Raw genomic sequence first — 13109 nt, 5'->3', positions numbered from 1 at the left:
CTAGGCCTTTTACCTTGCCAAATATACCTTGGTAACATCTTGTTCCATTCATTCAATTGATTTTGATTAATCTCTATTGGTAGGGTCTGAAAGAGCTATAACAGTCTGGGCAGTGTATTCATTATAATAGACTCACTCCTTGAACTGAAACTAAAAGAAAGGAATCAGGTTCCATTTGGCTATATATTCCTTAATGTTTTTTTTTATATAAAGGCTGATAATTACATTCTGACAATGTTGCCTAATCTTTTGGCATAATGATGCCCAAATATTTGAAAGACTCTGTTTGCCATGCCCAGGGTTATCTACTTTCAATTTCTCTTGCTGGGCTATAGTAATATGAAAGTAATTGTGTTTTATCTATGTTGATCTTGTATCCTGATAATTGACCATATTGTTCAAAGGATTGCATCAATCAGGTAAAGAGTATGTTGGTTGCCCTAGATAGACCAAAATGTCATCCACCTAACAAGCCAATTTATGCTCTGTCCCTTTACTAGTAATTCCCCATTTTGTCTGATGTATTGAGCTAATATAATACGAAGAGTAGTGCTGACCATGCGGAACCCTGTCTTGTGCCCCTTTCTAGGGTAAGACTATTTGATTAAATATCCATTGATTTTAATCCTAGCAGTAGGGTTGTCATATAGTGCCTGTATAGTTTTAATAATTGTTATGGAAACCAAATCTATGTAAAACTCTGTAAAGAAATTTCCAATTAACCGAATCAAATGCCTTTTCAGCGTCCACGCTTATCACTATTGCTTTGATTTTACTTTTTTGTATATATGATCCATAATGTGAAGTATTGTGCAAACACGAGGAAATCTGCAGATGCTGGAAATTCAAACACACACACAATGCTGGTGGAACACAGCAGGCCAGGCAGCATCTATAGGGAGAAGCACTGTCAATGTCTCTGGCTGAGACCCTTCGTCAGAACTAACAGAAAGGAAAGATACTAAGAGATTTGAAAGCAGGTGGGGGAGGGGGAAATGCGAAATGATAGGAGAGGACCGGAGCGGGTGGAGTGAAGCTGAAAGCTGGAAAGGTGATTGGCAAAAGTGATACAGAGCTGGAGAAGGGAAAGGATCATGGGACAGGAGGCCTAGGGAGGAAGAAAGGTGGAGGGTAGCACCAGAGGGAGATAGAGAACAGGTGGCATGATGGGCAACTCAGTATGTCAGGGATGGGGTAAGAAGGGGAGGAGGGGCATTAACGGAAGTTAGAGAAGTCAATATTCATGCCTTTCTTTCTCCCTTATCACTATTGCTTTGATTTTTTTTTGTATATGAATTTGTATACAAGTTCCCTCTCTTCAGCAAGAGTCATTCCTTTGCCGCCCGGCTGGCAGTTTCCGCAGCCGCAACCCCCGCATTTTGGCTCGCATGCTGCACCAATACTATCCATTTCCGATTTCCACGCTCGATTTCCATAGCGGTTTTCTAGAACACGAAAGATGACATCTGCAGTTTTATAAGTTTTGAGGCGAAGGTCTCTTCTGACTTTGTGGTCAAGACTGTCCAGCAGTTGAATCTTTTTCACCTCTCTTGCACCGGTCGGCTCTCCCTGCCTCTGGAGTGCTTCCCAGTCCTTTCTCCACCTGTGAAAATCACGTCTGCTGCCAGGAAACTTGGGAAGGGCCGTCGGTTTCAGTCTGATGGCTGGCGTGGGAAAATTAGAGGAAAAGCCCAACGCCGTTGGTGTTAGTATTTCAGCATCCTCCTTTCTCCTTCCTTCCTTTTTCAGGACTACAGTTTATTGCTCTTGCTGTCCCAGCTCAAAGCTCACAGATTTCTGTTTCCTGGTCCTCCAGTTTCCGAGTCAAACAGTTTTGTCAAGCAGTATTTTCACTGCTCCCTTTGCACATGTGCAGCTTCCACACTCGAACGGGACTGAATACCCGAAGGTTTTAACCGGATTCCATTCAATGACCAAACAACTTTCCTTCTTTTCCATTTTTTATTTTTATTTTCACAAGTGTGGCATTTCATAGTTCTTAGTTATTAGTCAGTAGTCATAAATAATCAGTCATGTCAGTCATTAGTCTAGTCAAGGATAGTCATAAGGCAGTGGCAGTAGCAGTAGCATCAGCATTAGGATTAGGTGAAAAACTGGCTGCCTCTCGGACTTCGGAGACAATTTTGGACGTGCACCTCCGTTTCTCTACTGGACCGTTATGATTCCAAACTGGGTGAACTCTCTCGAAGGTTCGCAAGCACTTCTTAAGCCTTGCGCCATTTTCAAGAAGTGCCTGCATGCGATGATCCCGATGGCGGAGTTAAACCAAACGCAGTGACAGCAGTGTTCTTTTCCCTGAAACAGTATCAACAATTATTTAAAGTTCGGCATCTTACCGCGGGTTGTGACGCTGCTCTCGGACTGCCACTGTGACGCTGCTCTCGGACTGCCACTGTGACGCTGCGGGGTCCGCCCAAATGTTCTGGGCAGAAACCGCCCTCAGGCAGAAGGTTCCGTCCTCTCTGCGAGTGAATTCTTGCTCTTCCTTGATACCTTCCTGAAACTCAAATTTGACTTGACAATCATGCACATTTGGTGGAGATGGCCGAGAGAATCTCTTCCCAAAGACTGAGCAGGTGATCGGCCTCTACCCAGTGTGAACTCGCTGGTGTCTCAGTAGATTAGATGACAGCGTGAATCCCTTCCCACAGTCTGAGCAGGTGAACGGCCGCTCCCCAGTGTGAACTGACTGGTGTGCCAATAGTTTGGACGACTGTGTGAATCCCTTCCCACAGACTGAGCAGGTGAATGGCCGCTCCCCAGTGTGAACTCGCTGGTGGTTTTGTAGATCAGATGACTGAGTGAATCCCCTCCCACATTCTGAGCAGGTGAATGGCTTTTCCCCAGTGTGAACTCGCTGGTGTCTCTGTAAGGTGGATGAATGACTGAATCCTTTCCCACAATCTGAGCAGGTGAATGGCCTCTCCCCAGTGTGAACTCGTTGGTGACTGTGTAGGGTGGATGAATGACTGAATCCCTTCCCACAGTCTGAGCAGATGAACGGCCTCTCCCCAGTGTGAACTCGCTGGTGTTTTTGTAGATCAGATGACTGACTGAATCCCTTCCCACATTCTGAGCAGGTGAACGGCCACACCCCTGTGTGTACTCGCTGGTGTGCCTTTAGTGTGGATGAGCAAGTGAATCCCTTCCCACAGTCTGAGCAGGTGAATGGCCTCTCCCCAGTGTGAACTCGCTGATGTACCTTCAGTTTAGATGAGCAAGTGAATCCCTTCCCACAGTCTGAGCAGGCGAACAGCCGCTGCCCGGTGTGAACTCGCTGGTGAGCCATTAGATCAGATGACCGAGTGAATCCTTCCCCACAAATTCAGCAGATGACCAGCCTCTGCCCCGTGTGAACTGACTGGTGTGTCCACAGGTGGGAAGACCGACTGAACCCCTTCCCACTCACAGAATAGATGAATGGACTTCCCCAGTGTGTAGCTTCAGTTGAGATTACCGAGTGAATCCATTCCCACAGTCTGAGCAGGTGAATGGTCTCTCCCGTGTAAAATGATGGACGTGTCAATTGATCAGATGACCGAGTGAATCCCTCCGCAAAGTCTGAGCAGGAAGGATGGCTGATTGAATCTCTTGCTCCTTAAATATCTAGACAGAGACAGCACAACTGGTGTGTTGAGTTTGAATTCCCATAGACAAATTCCTGGTCGATTTTAACCTGTGAAAAGATTTAAAAATCCATCAGTGGTGAAGGACAACATTTGAGATGAGATCACTTGAGTTGCCAAGGTGTGATCCAATATCACACTGTTACAGTGAAGCTCAACACAAGTTGGAGAGAGAAATCACCTTCTAACTGGGCACAGTACTGGTATCTGGAACGACCCTCAAACTCTCTGATGGTCTATAAGAGTGGGACACTTATGCCATCTCCAATCTGTGACTTGGCTCTGTTTGACTCTGTCCATTTGAATTAGTCCCTCTTCCCACTGAGCTGAAAGGGTGTCTGGCCCCACGGTAAATAAACCCTCTCACGTAAATAGCCTTTGTTGACGTGCAGCTGGGGTTTCCCTTTATGTAATGTTAATATAAAGTGCCACAGTTTCAATGCCATGTCAATATCTCCTGACCTGGCTGGTGGCATAGTGGCATCAATGCCAGACTTCAGGATGAAAGGTCCCGAGTTCGAATCCAGCCGGCTCCCCTGCACGCATTCCATCCGTGCTGGGTTTCGAGCTGGTGATCTCTTTGGAATCTCACCCGGCAGAAGTTTCCCCTCATGTTCCCCTGAATGTTTCACCTTTCACCCTTAACCCATGGCCTCTGGTTATAGTCACACCCCATCTCAGTGGTAAAAGCCAGCTTGCTTTTACCCTATCTCTAACCCTCATAATTGTAGTATACCTCCATCAAATCTCCCCTCAATCTTCCACATTCCAAGGAATGAAGTCCTGGCCTGTTCAATCTCTCCTTATAACCCAAGTCCTCCAGATCTGGCAACATCCTTGTGATGACAAGGAAGGGGTGAGGGAGAATTGAGAGTGAGGGAGAGAGGGAGCAAGAAGGGAGGGCTGGAGTAATCTCGGGATTACTGACTGTGCCACGCGGCAGTGACAGTAGTAATGGAATGAGGTGGAGGATAAATGCGTGGCTGAGGGATTGGAGCAGGGGGCAGGGATTCAAGTTTCTTGATCATTGGGACCTCTTTTGGGGCAGGAGTAATCTGTACAAAAATGACGGGTTACACTTGAAACCTAGGGGGATTAATATCCTGGCGGGAGATCTGTGAAGGCTACTGGGGAGACTTTAAACTAGAATGGTTGGGGGGTGGGAATCAAATTGAAGAGACTAGGAGAGAAGTGGTTAGTTCACAAATAGAGAAAGCTTGTAGACAGTGTGAGGAAATCTAGGAATAATGGTGCATATTTCCCTGAAGGTGGAATCTCATGTGGTGAAGAAAGCTTTTGGTATGCTGGCCTTTATAAATCAGAGCATTGAGTATTGGAGTTGGGATGTGATGTTAAAATTGTAGAAGGCATTAGCGAGGCCAGATTTTGGAGTTTTGTATACAGTTCTGGTCACGAAATTATAGGAAAGATGTCAATAGAGTACAGAGGAGATTTACCAGAATGTTACCTGGGTTTCAGCACCCAAGTTACAGAGAAAGGTTGAACAAGTTAGGTCTTCATTATTTGGAGCATAGAAGGTTGTGGGGGGACTTGATAGAGGTATTTAAAATTATGAGGGGATAGACAGAGTTGACGTGGACAGGTTTTTTCCATTGAGAGTAGGGGAGATTCAAATAAGAGGACATGAGTTGAGAGTTAAGGGGCAAAAGATTAGGGGGCAACACGAGGGGTAACTTCTTTACTCAGAGAGTGGTAACTGTGTGGAACGAGCTTCCAGTGGAAGTGGTAGAGACAGGTTTGATTTTGTCATTTAAAAAAAAATTGTATAGGTATATGTACAGGAAAGGAATGGAGGGTTATGGGGTGAGTGCAGGTAAGTGGAATGAGGTGAGAGTAAGCGTTCGGCACAGGCTAGAAGGGCCGAGACGGCCTGTTTCCATGCTGTAATTGTTATATGGTTTTACCGCGTACGATTCTGGTCTCCATATCCGACAGCGGGGAGCTTTAACACATACCGGAACCAACTGCAGCTCAACCCCAGCTGATGCGGGTGTTTCTCCTGTTCAGGTGGCGGTGAGGAAGGGGTTAATCTCGGGTTTGTGTAAATCCAGGGCCGGTTGCAAGTGGCAAAGGGCCGGGACCGAGCCGGACAGCTGGAGGCTCCGGGCTCTCCAGTCTTACATCCCTGGTTTTAGTTTTGCACTGTGTCGGGATCGCGGGATCAGTTTGTTGTGGTTCCCCAAGCTGGGAGGGTGGACGTGGGTGAAGGGGGCCTGTCTATGTGTCGGTGTGGGATGAATAGTCAGAAGGGTGTGGGGCCACTGGCGGGACGGAGGGTGGTTGGGGTACTGTGAGTGATATGACGTGGGTGGATGGGCAAGGGGTAAATTACGTTGTCAACGAGGGTGGATCTGGTCCAATGAATCAGACAGCTCAGCTCGCATGTCCTTTCAGGAGGCCACAATTCTCTCATCATCTTAATCACTGACTAATCTTCCTGTTAACATTGAGTTTGTTACAGAGCCCCAGAGCCTGGGAATGGCTGGGTGGTAGGAATCAGAGGGTGATGGTGAGAGACTGTTTCTTAGACTCGAGTCCCGTGCTTAGTGACGTTCCCTGAGGTTATGCCCATTGCTACTTGTCATCTATGTCAATACTTTGGTTGAGAAAGTACTGGGTATGGGTAGAGAGATTGCAGCAAGTTCAAACAAATACTGTTTTTGAAAGACAGTCAGTATAAACACTCCCCTCTCTTTCCCTCTCCCCACTCAGAACTGACCAAAAGCTGCATCAGAGGATGTAAGATCTTGAACTGAGTGACCACTGTGAGGGAATGGGAGTGGTTTCAAAGGGCTGGGCTGCTGGAAGCACATTACCAGACCGGGACTGATTGCAACTGGGTCTGACAGAGGCATAACTGGTTCTTCTGGGCACATTCAGTCTCACTCCCCACTATTACCTACCTTCCTTTGTACAGGTATGTAATATCTAAAGGACCAGTGTTTGAGTAAACGAGACTCACCAAACATTCTCCTGACTGAATCACTGGAATCTCCGAGTCAGATTGGTTTCTCTCCAGTCGGTGCTCTCAGTCCTCGGGCTGGTACACTTGTTGCTGTTCCCTCGTCTTCAGTCGTGGTTTGCCTCCAGTTGGTGTTTTTCTTCCAATAAATCTCTCACCACAGGTCTAACTTTAACCAGAGAGACAATGAAGCACATTAATAATGAAAAGGAGAACTAAACTTTTCTGCTTAATGTTACTAAGAACAAAACTCACTGAAATTTAAACACTGAAGGCAGATTTAACGATCTCAGTGAACAATCTTTTATTGTCCCTCACATCTCACAGAACGATATGGGATAAGAAGGAGCCATCATTCAGTCATGGTAAGACATAAGACAGAATTAGGTGATTCGATACATCTGGTCTGCCCATCATTCAACCACGGCTGATTTTTATTCCAACACCATATCCCTGTCTTCCTCCTGTAAACCTGAAGCTACTCAGCAATCATGAATATATTAATCTGTCACAAATATATCCAAATTGGAGCCTCAACCAACCTCTGTGGCAACAAATTCCACAGATCAGACACCTTAAGGCCAATTTATTTTTTCTCATCTCAGTTTTAAAGAGAAGCATCTTTACTCTGAGACAGTGCTGTCAGATCACAGACTCGCTGTCTAATGGAAACATCCACTCCATGTCCACTGTATCCAGGCTTTTCAACATTCAGTCGGTTTACTTAACCATACATCCCTCCACCACCCCCACCATCCCTCTGAACTCCATTGAGCACAGGTCCAGAACCATCAAATGCTCCTCATACATAAAGCCGATCATTCCTGAGATTACTTATGTACACCTTGTTAGCAACAACTGTACTGAACACATTTCCAGGAATAACAAACAAATTGGTACCAGGATAATTTAAAGGGAAACATTGTGCTTTCTTTAGTGTTCTACTATCACATGTGTTGGCGCGTGGCCAAGTGGTTAAGGCGTTCATCTAGAGATCTGAAGGTTGCTAGTTCGAGCCTTGGCAGAGGTTGCATGTGTGTCCTTGTGTCCAGATCAGCACATCACAGGAAACATTCTCACCCCGAGACTTCCCAGTCTCTCGGTAAAGCAGGCAGTGAAATCAAAGATCCCCACAACCTGGGACGTTCTCCTTTCTCACCCACGCCAGTCCGGGAGAAGACACAACACCCATAAAGCTCCAGGTCAAATGTGAGGAGCCTCAGGAAACGAGGCCAGTTGGGAGGAAGTTAACGGGACTCAGTGGCCAACATCAGATTTCCCCAACACAACATGGAGGATGCGTGACCACCCACCTGGAGATTGAGAACATGCACAAAGAGATTGTTACATCTATGGTTAAATGGGAGGGGCAAATGGGATCACGTGACTGGTGGGGTCTAACATCCCAGGCATAGTTTACAGCTTCCTAGCACTCTGTGGAAATAAACAAACTTGCCCCTCACATCTCCTCTCACCTTAAATGTGTCAGACATTTCAAACCCCCAGGAAAAAACATACCCTCTGTCCACTCTACCTATTCCTCTCGTAATCTTGTAAACGTCCATCCAGTCTCACCCCAGCCTGGAGAAAACAACACAAGTTTGTCCAGCCTCTTGAATTAGCTCATGCCCTCTAATCCAGGGAGTATCCTGGTAAACCTCTTCTGCGCCCTCTCCAAAGCCCGGACATCCTTCCGAGAATGGGGGCGACCAGAACAGTATGAAACACTCCAGATGTGAGCTAACAAGTTTTACAAAGCTGCAACACAACTTCATGACTTTTGAACTCAGTGCTTCAACTAATAAAGACAACCATGCCATTTGCCTTCTTATCGACCCGATCAATCTGTGCAGTCTCTTTCAGGGAGTGATGAACTTGGAGTCTAAGATCCCTCTGACCATCGACACTGCTCAGGGTTTTGCATTTAACACTGTACTATCTCATACATTCAGGGGTGCAGTGCTACCAGAGCTCACAGCAGCGCCGCTCTGACACCTCTGTAAAAAAGTCAATATAAACAAGTGCGGAATTTAACAACCCCGCATATTAAATAGAGCGAATTTTACAGAAGCGGGGGTGTTGGCTGGTGGGGAGAAATACCACTAATAACATTAGGATATTTGATTGTTTTTGGTGAAAGCCTGGAGCTGTGACTGTTTTTTATTTAGGTATTTGTGAAATTCCTTCTCGCTCGTCCCGTTGTCCAATGAAGTTGGGAAATACCTGTACACAAATGCAAGCATTTTTCCGCTCTTTCCAATGGATACCATTGGATTCCAGGAAGGAGCTATATTAAGCACGGAATGAACATCGAAACCCATGTTTAAGAGTCGAAAATAATGAAAGAAAAATACACAAGCTAATCATCCAAAATCCTCTTCTACACCTGGATAAATTTAGTTTTGTTTTGGAAGCCAAATGGAAAAAAAATTCTAGGCTACAAGCTAGTTTTACGTCATTTCATATCATTAGTAGCTGATTAACTCCTTGGCCTCGCTCCACCAACTGTAGTTGATTGAAAAGAGGCTCTTTTTCTCTTTGTGTTGATAGGAAAAAGAGTAACTTAGTGAGACAATGAACGAGATGAAATGCATTTCCAAACCTCCTAAATGGTTGCTCTCCTCCCATTAACATTTGTCACTTCCAAAATACAATATTTTCTATTCGTTTAGTTGCGATAATAATTTATGTAAAGATTCTAGCTTCTTTAACTTTTTATATATTTAAACACTAAACAGGATGTATGAAGGTCGAACCATGTAACACCAGACGTGTGAGGATATTTTGAGTATCGACACTCACAGGTACACTTCAATATATTGAGAAAGGGATGGAGCAGTGGACCCAGAGTGAAGTGATAAGCAGGTGAGAGGACGTACAAAGACAGAGGGGATGAGAGGGAGTGGGAGGGAGGGGTATGAGGTAAATTTGTTCACCGGAAGGGGAAATCGATATTCATGCCATCAGGGTGGGTGGGGGCACCCAGTCGGAATACAAGTTGCTGATCCCGCACCCTGAGGGTGGCCTCATCTTGGCAAGGGATGGGATGACACGTCGGAACGGGAATGGGAATCGGAATTGAAATGTCTGGACACCGGGAAGTCCCGCTCGGAGTGGATGGTTGAAAGATTAATTTATTATCAAAGCAGGAATTCATAAATAACACTGAGTTTTTTTCCTTTTCCGAGAACCACGAAACAAAGAAAACGTTAGTCGTTCAGAGAAAAAAAAAATGAAACTCCCTCCCCACCCCCCGCATCAAAAGGACGGCATCCCGATCATCAACCCCCAAAACCCACCCCTCCCGCCCGCACAAAAGGGAAGAAAAATATCGACACCCGTTAAAAACGTTCCTTCCCGACACAACTGCAGAGGAGCCGGTGTCAACAGTGTAGAGGCGGCCGCATCGGGAGCAGCGGACACAACGGGCGACCCCGGAAGATTCAAAGGTGAAGTGTCGCCTCACCTGGAAGGATGTTTGGACAACGGAAAGAGTTCGGCCGTCCGGCCCTGTCACTGTGACACCCCGAACTCCACATCAAATCCGTCCAAACGAATCTGGGCGAACTTTAATGACCAATAAATATAATTCCTCTCAGCGATCAGCTGTCTGAGTGATTCCCTGACTCTGAGAGGAAGGGGTATCTATGGTCCACACTGTCAGGGTGTTGAGTTTACCAGGAGACAAAGACTGCAGGGACGAGAGGTTTTCTGTTGACTAATACACTGTGTGTGGATCCCGCTGGCAATTCTGGTGTTGTGACCCGAATCGAGACAAACACCACGCTGCCCACTCCACCAACAACACGGCACAGCCGGACACATAACAGGGGACTTTACATCCCACAACCCTGGATTCAGTGATGAAACCCCTGATTAATGTTGTCGTCTCACCGAAAAATCCATTAACCCTAACCCTGCAATATGGTGTAAAATCCCGCTCCCCATATTAACACGGGTTATACAGACCAAAGAGCAAACTGCCGGAGGAACTCAGTGGGTCGGACAGCATCTGTGGAGGGAGATGGACCGTAAACATTTCGGGCCGAGACCCTCCCTCTGGACTGAGAGTGGAGGGGAAATAGTCAGAGAAAAGAGGTGAGGGGTAGGGATGGGGCATGAGCTGGGGAGTGAGAGGTGGATTCAGGTGAGGGGGGAGGTGGAAGGTGAAAATAGTGACAGGGGTGGGAGCTCAATGGTTGGGGCAACACGGAGCTGCAGAAGATGGAAATTAATTCCATAAACAATGAGGTTAGAGAGTATTTGTTATAGAGAGTGCAATGAAGATTCACTTGACTGATCCCTGGAGAGGTGGGGTCATAACCTGAAGAAAGATCAAATGTGGTAACTCTAAATGTCATTTAGAGAATCGAGGACTGAGAGGTGAACACATTGAAATGCAGAACATCATTACCGGTTGAACCAGTGATCCCAGTCTCTGAAAAAGGGGATGGGAATCGAGCCCGTGACTCTGTGACCTGGGGGTGGAGGGAAAGGGATCGCGGTAGATATGGTGTGGAAAAGTAGACATGTATCTGGTGTAAATATGGAATAATGTGGGGAATGCGGCGGATGGGTCGGGCAGCATGTTAGGGCCGAGGAGCAGAGTCACCAGTTCAGGAGGGAGACCCTCCACCCGTCACCTGATCCCGTTTCCTGTTCACGTTTTTCTGCAGATCTGCAGTATTTGCGGGTCACTGCTCGACGTGTACGTGTAGCTTCACCTTTGTCCCTTTCAGAGAACGCAGTGAGATCCGGATCAAATAGCTCCACACAATTAAATTAGATTATTACATTTACACAATTAGAATAGCTTATTACATTTTTTTTATATTTTTGTACTATATATATATATATACTTACTTTAAGTCACAATTGTTAAGATCCTTTGTTAATTAGGTTCTACTGCTACCGCAGAGACAACGAATTTCATGGCATATGCTGGTGCTATTAAACTTGATTCTGATATTGATATGGGAGACCCACCGCCAGTCACCTGATCCCAGTTACCGCAGATCGTAATGTGAGATTGAAGCATTTTCCATATATTTGCTTTCCACAGAAATGACAACTGGTCAGTTTCCTTCTGTGGTTCCGGAGCAGAAGCTCAGTCTGTCTAATATTTCCACACAATTAAAGTGGTGTATTTGTTTATTATCATCACGTACTGAGCTACAGTGAAAACCTTGCCTGATGTAACATCCACACAGATCGATACATTACAACAGTACATTGAACTCATAGACAACAAAAAAATAACTGTAACAAAGTATTATGGCTGCAGAGAAAGTGCGGTGCAGATAGACATATGGTGCAGGGTCACGTCGAGTTACATTGTGAGGCCGAGTCCATTTTATCATTCATTTGGCTTATAACTGCAGACAGGAAGCCGTTCTTCAGCCTGGTGTTACGCACTTTAAGGCTTTTGTATCTCTCCGCCAATGTGGGAGCGGGTTTGCAGCAAGAATGTCCGGGTTATGAGGTTCTTTGTGTACATGGCCTGCTTTTCCGAGGGAGGGGAAGTGTAGGGAGAGTCCATGGAGTGGAGGCTTGTTTCTCTGATGTTCTCTGCTCTCCAAAGTTCTCTGCAGTTTCTTGCAGTCATGGGCAGAGCAGAAGCCATACAAAGGCATGAAGTATCGACAAGGAGCTCAGAGACCTCGGCCTTCACCCTGCCTTGTGTAGCTGGATCCTGGACTTCCTGTCAGATCACCAGCAGGTGGTAAGAGTGGGCTCCATCTCCTCTGTCTCTCTGACCCTCAGCACACATACCCCACAGGGTTGTCACTTTGGCCCTCTCCTTTACTCTCTGTGCACCCATGACTTGTGTTGCCACCCACAGCTCCAATCTGCTAATTAAATTTGCTGAGAATACTACATTGATTGGCCTAATCTCAAATAATATCTTTCAATCGATCAAATGCCTCCTGACAAGGTTCAGTCCAAACAAACTTTTCACCCATCTTCAGGAGATTAGTCAGAGGAAGAGCGAGAGCAGGAAAGTTCTTACAGAACTTACGATAATATCCATCCATTCCCAGAAACCTTCTCAGAGCCTTCTTACCAATCAGAGATATGCTCTTCCCAAGTGTCACTCCCTGTGACTAAGTCATCAATATAGGCATCTGTGTGTTCTAACCCTCGAATTTCAAAATTAATCATTCTCTGGGATGTTCCTGGAGCATTTTTCTTTCCAAAAGGCAAAACATTGTATTCATACAACCGAGATGGTGTCGCAAAGGCAGAAATTTCTCTATGTCTGTCCGTCAATAGAACACACCAATACCCTGTCAACAGATCAATCTTTGTAAGAAATTAGCTATTCCAACTTTATCGATGCAATCATCTATCCTAGCGACAGGATAGGCATCTGTTTTTGTTACTTCATTTACCTTCCCATAATCTGTGCCCCTGAGACCTACTGAATCTGTTTCCACGCTTACAACAATTGCTCAGCCAATTTACATTCTCTACGTTCA

General features: G+C 45.8%; 1 protein-coding gene and 1 long non-coding RNA gene across 2 annotated transcripts; one reads left to right on the top strand and one right to left on the bottom strand.

Moving 5' to 3' along the window:
* Positions 1 to 1666: 1666 nt before the first annotated feature.
* On the bottom strand, positions 1667 to 7318 carry LOC132387592 (zinc finger protein 239-like). The gene is made up of 3 exons (XM_059959967.1): positions 6886 to 7318; positions 6631 to 6799; positions 1667 to 3697 (listed from the first exon to the last, which is right to left on the bottom strand). Exon 3 carries the CDS (start codon positions 3308 to 3310, stop codon positions 2609 to 2611), a length of 702 nt encoding a protein of 233 aa, XP_059815950.1. The 5' UTR covers positions 3311 to 3697; positions 6631 to 6799; positions 6886 to 7318; the 3' UTR covers positions 1667 to 2608.
* Positions 7319 to 9389: 2071 nt separating this feature from the next.
* LOC132387593 (uncharacterized) lies at positions 9390 to 10232 on the top strand. The gene is made up of 2 exons (XR_009509946.1): positions 9390 to 9495; positions 9819 to 10232. It is a non-coding gene; the product is annotated as an uncharacterized LOC132387593 (long non-coding RNA).
* Positions 10233 to 13109: the final 2877 nt, after the last annotated feature.

The sequence above is a fragment of the Hypanus sabinus genome, unplaced genomic scaffold (genome assembly GCF_030144855.1).
Source record: "Hypanus sabinus isolate sHypSab1 unplaced genomic scaffold, sHypSab1.hap1 scaffold_2007, whole genome shotgun sequence".
Taxonomy (NCBI): domain Eukaryota; kingdom Metazoa; phylum Chordata; class Chondrichthyes; order Myliobatiformes; family Dasyatidae; genus Hypanus; species Hypanus sabinus.
This window is presented reverse-complemented; position numbering and strand designations above follow the sequence as displayed.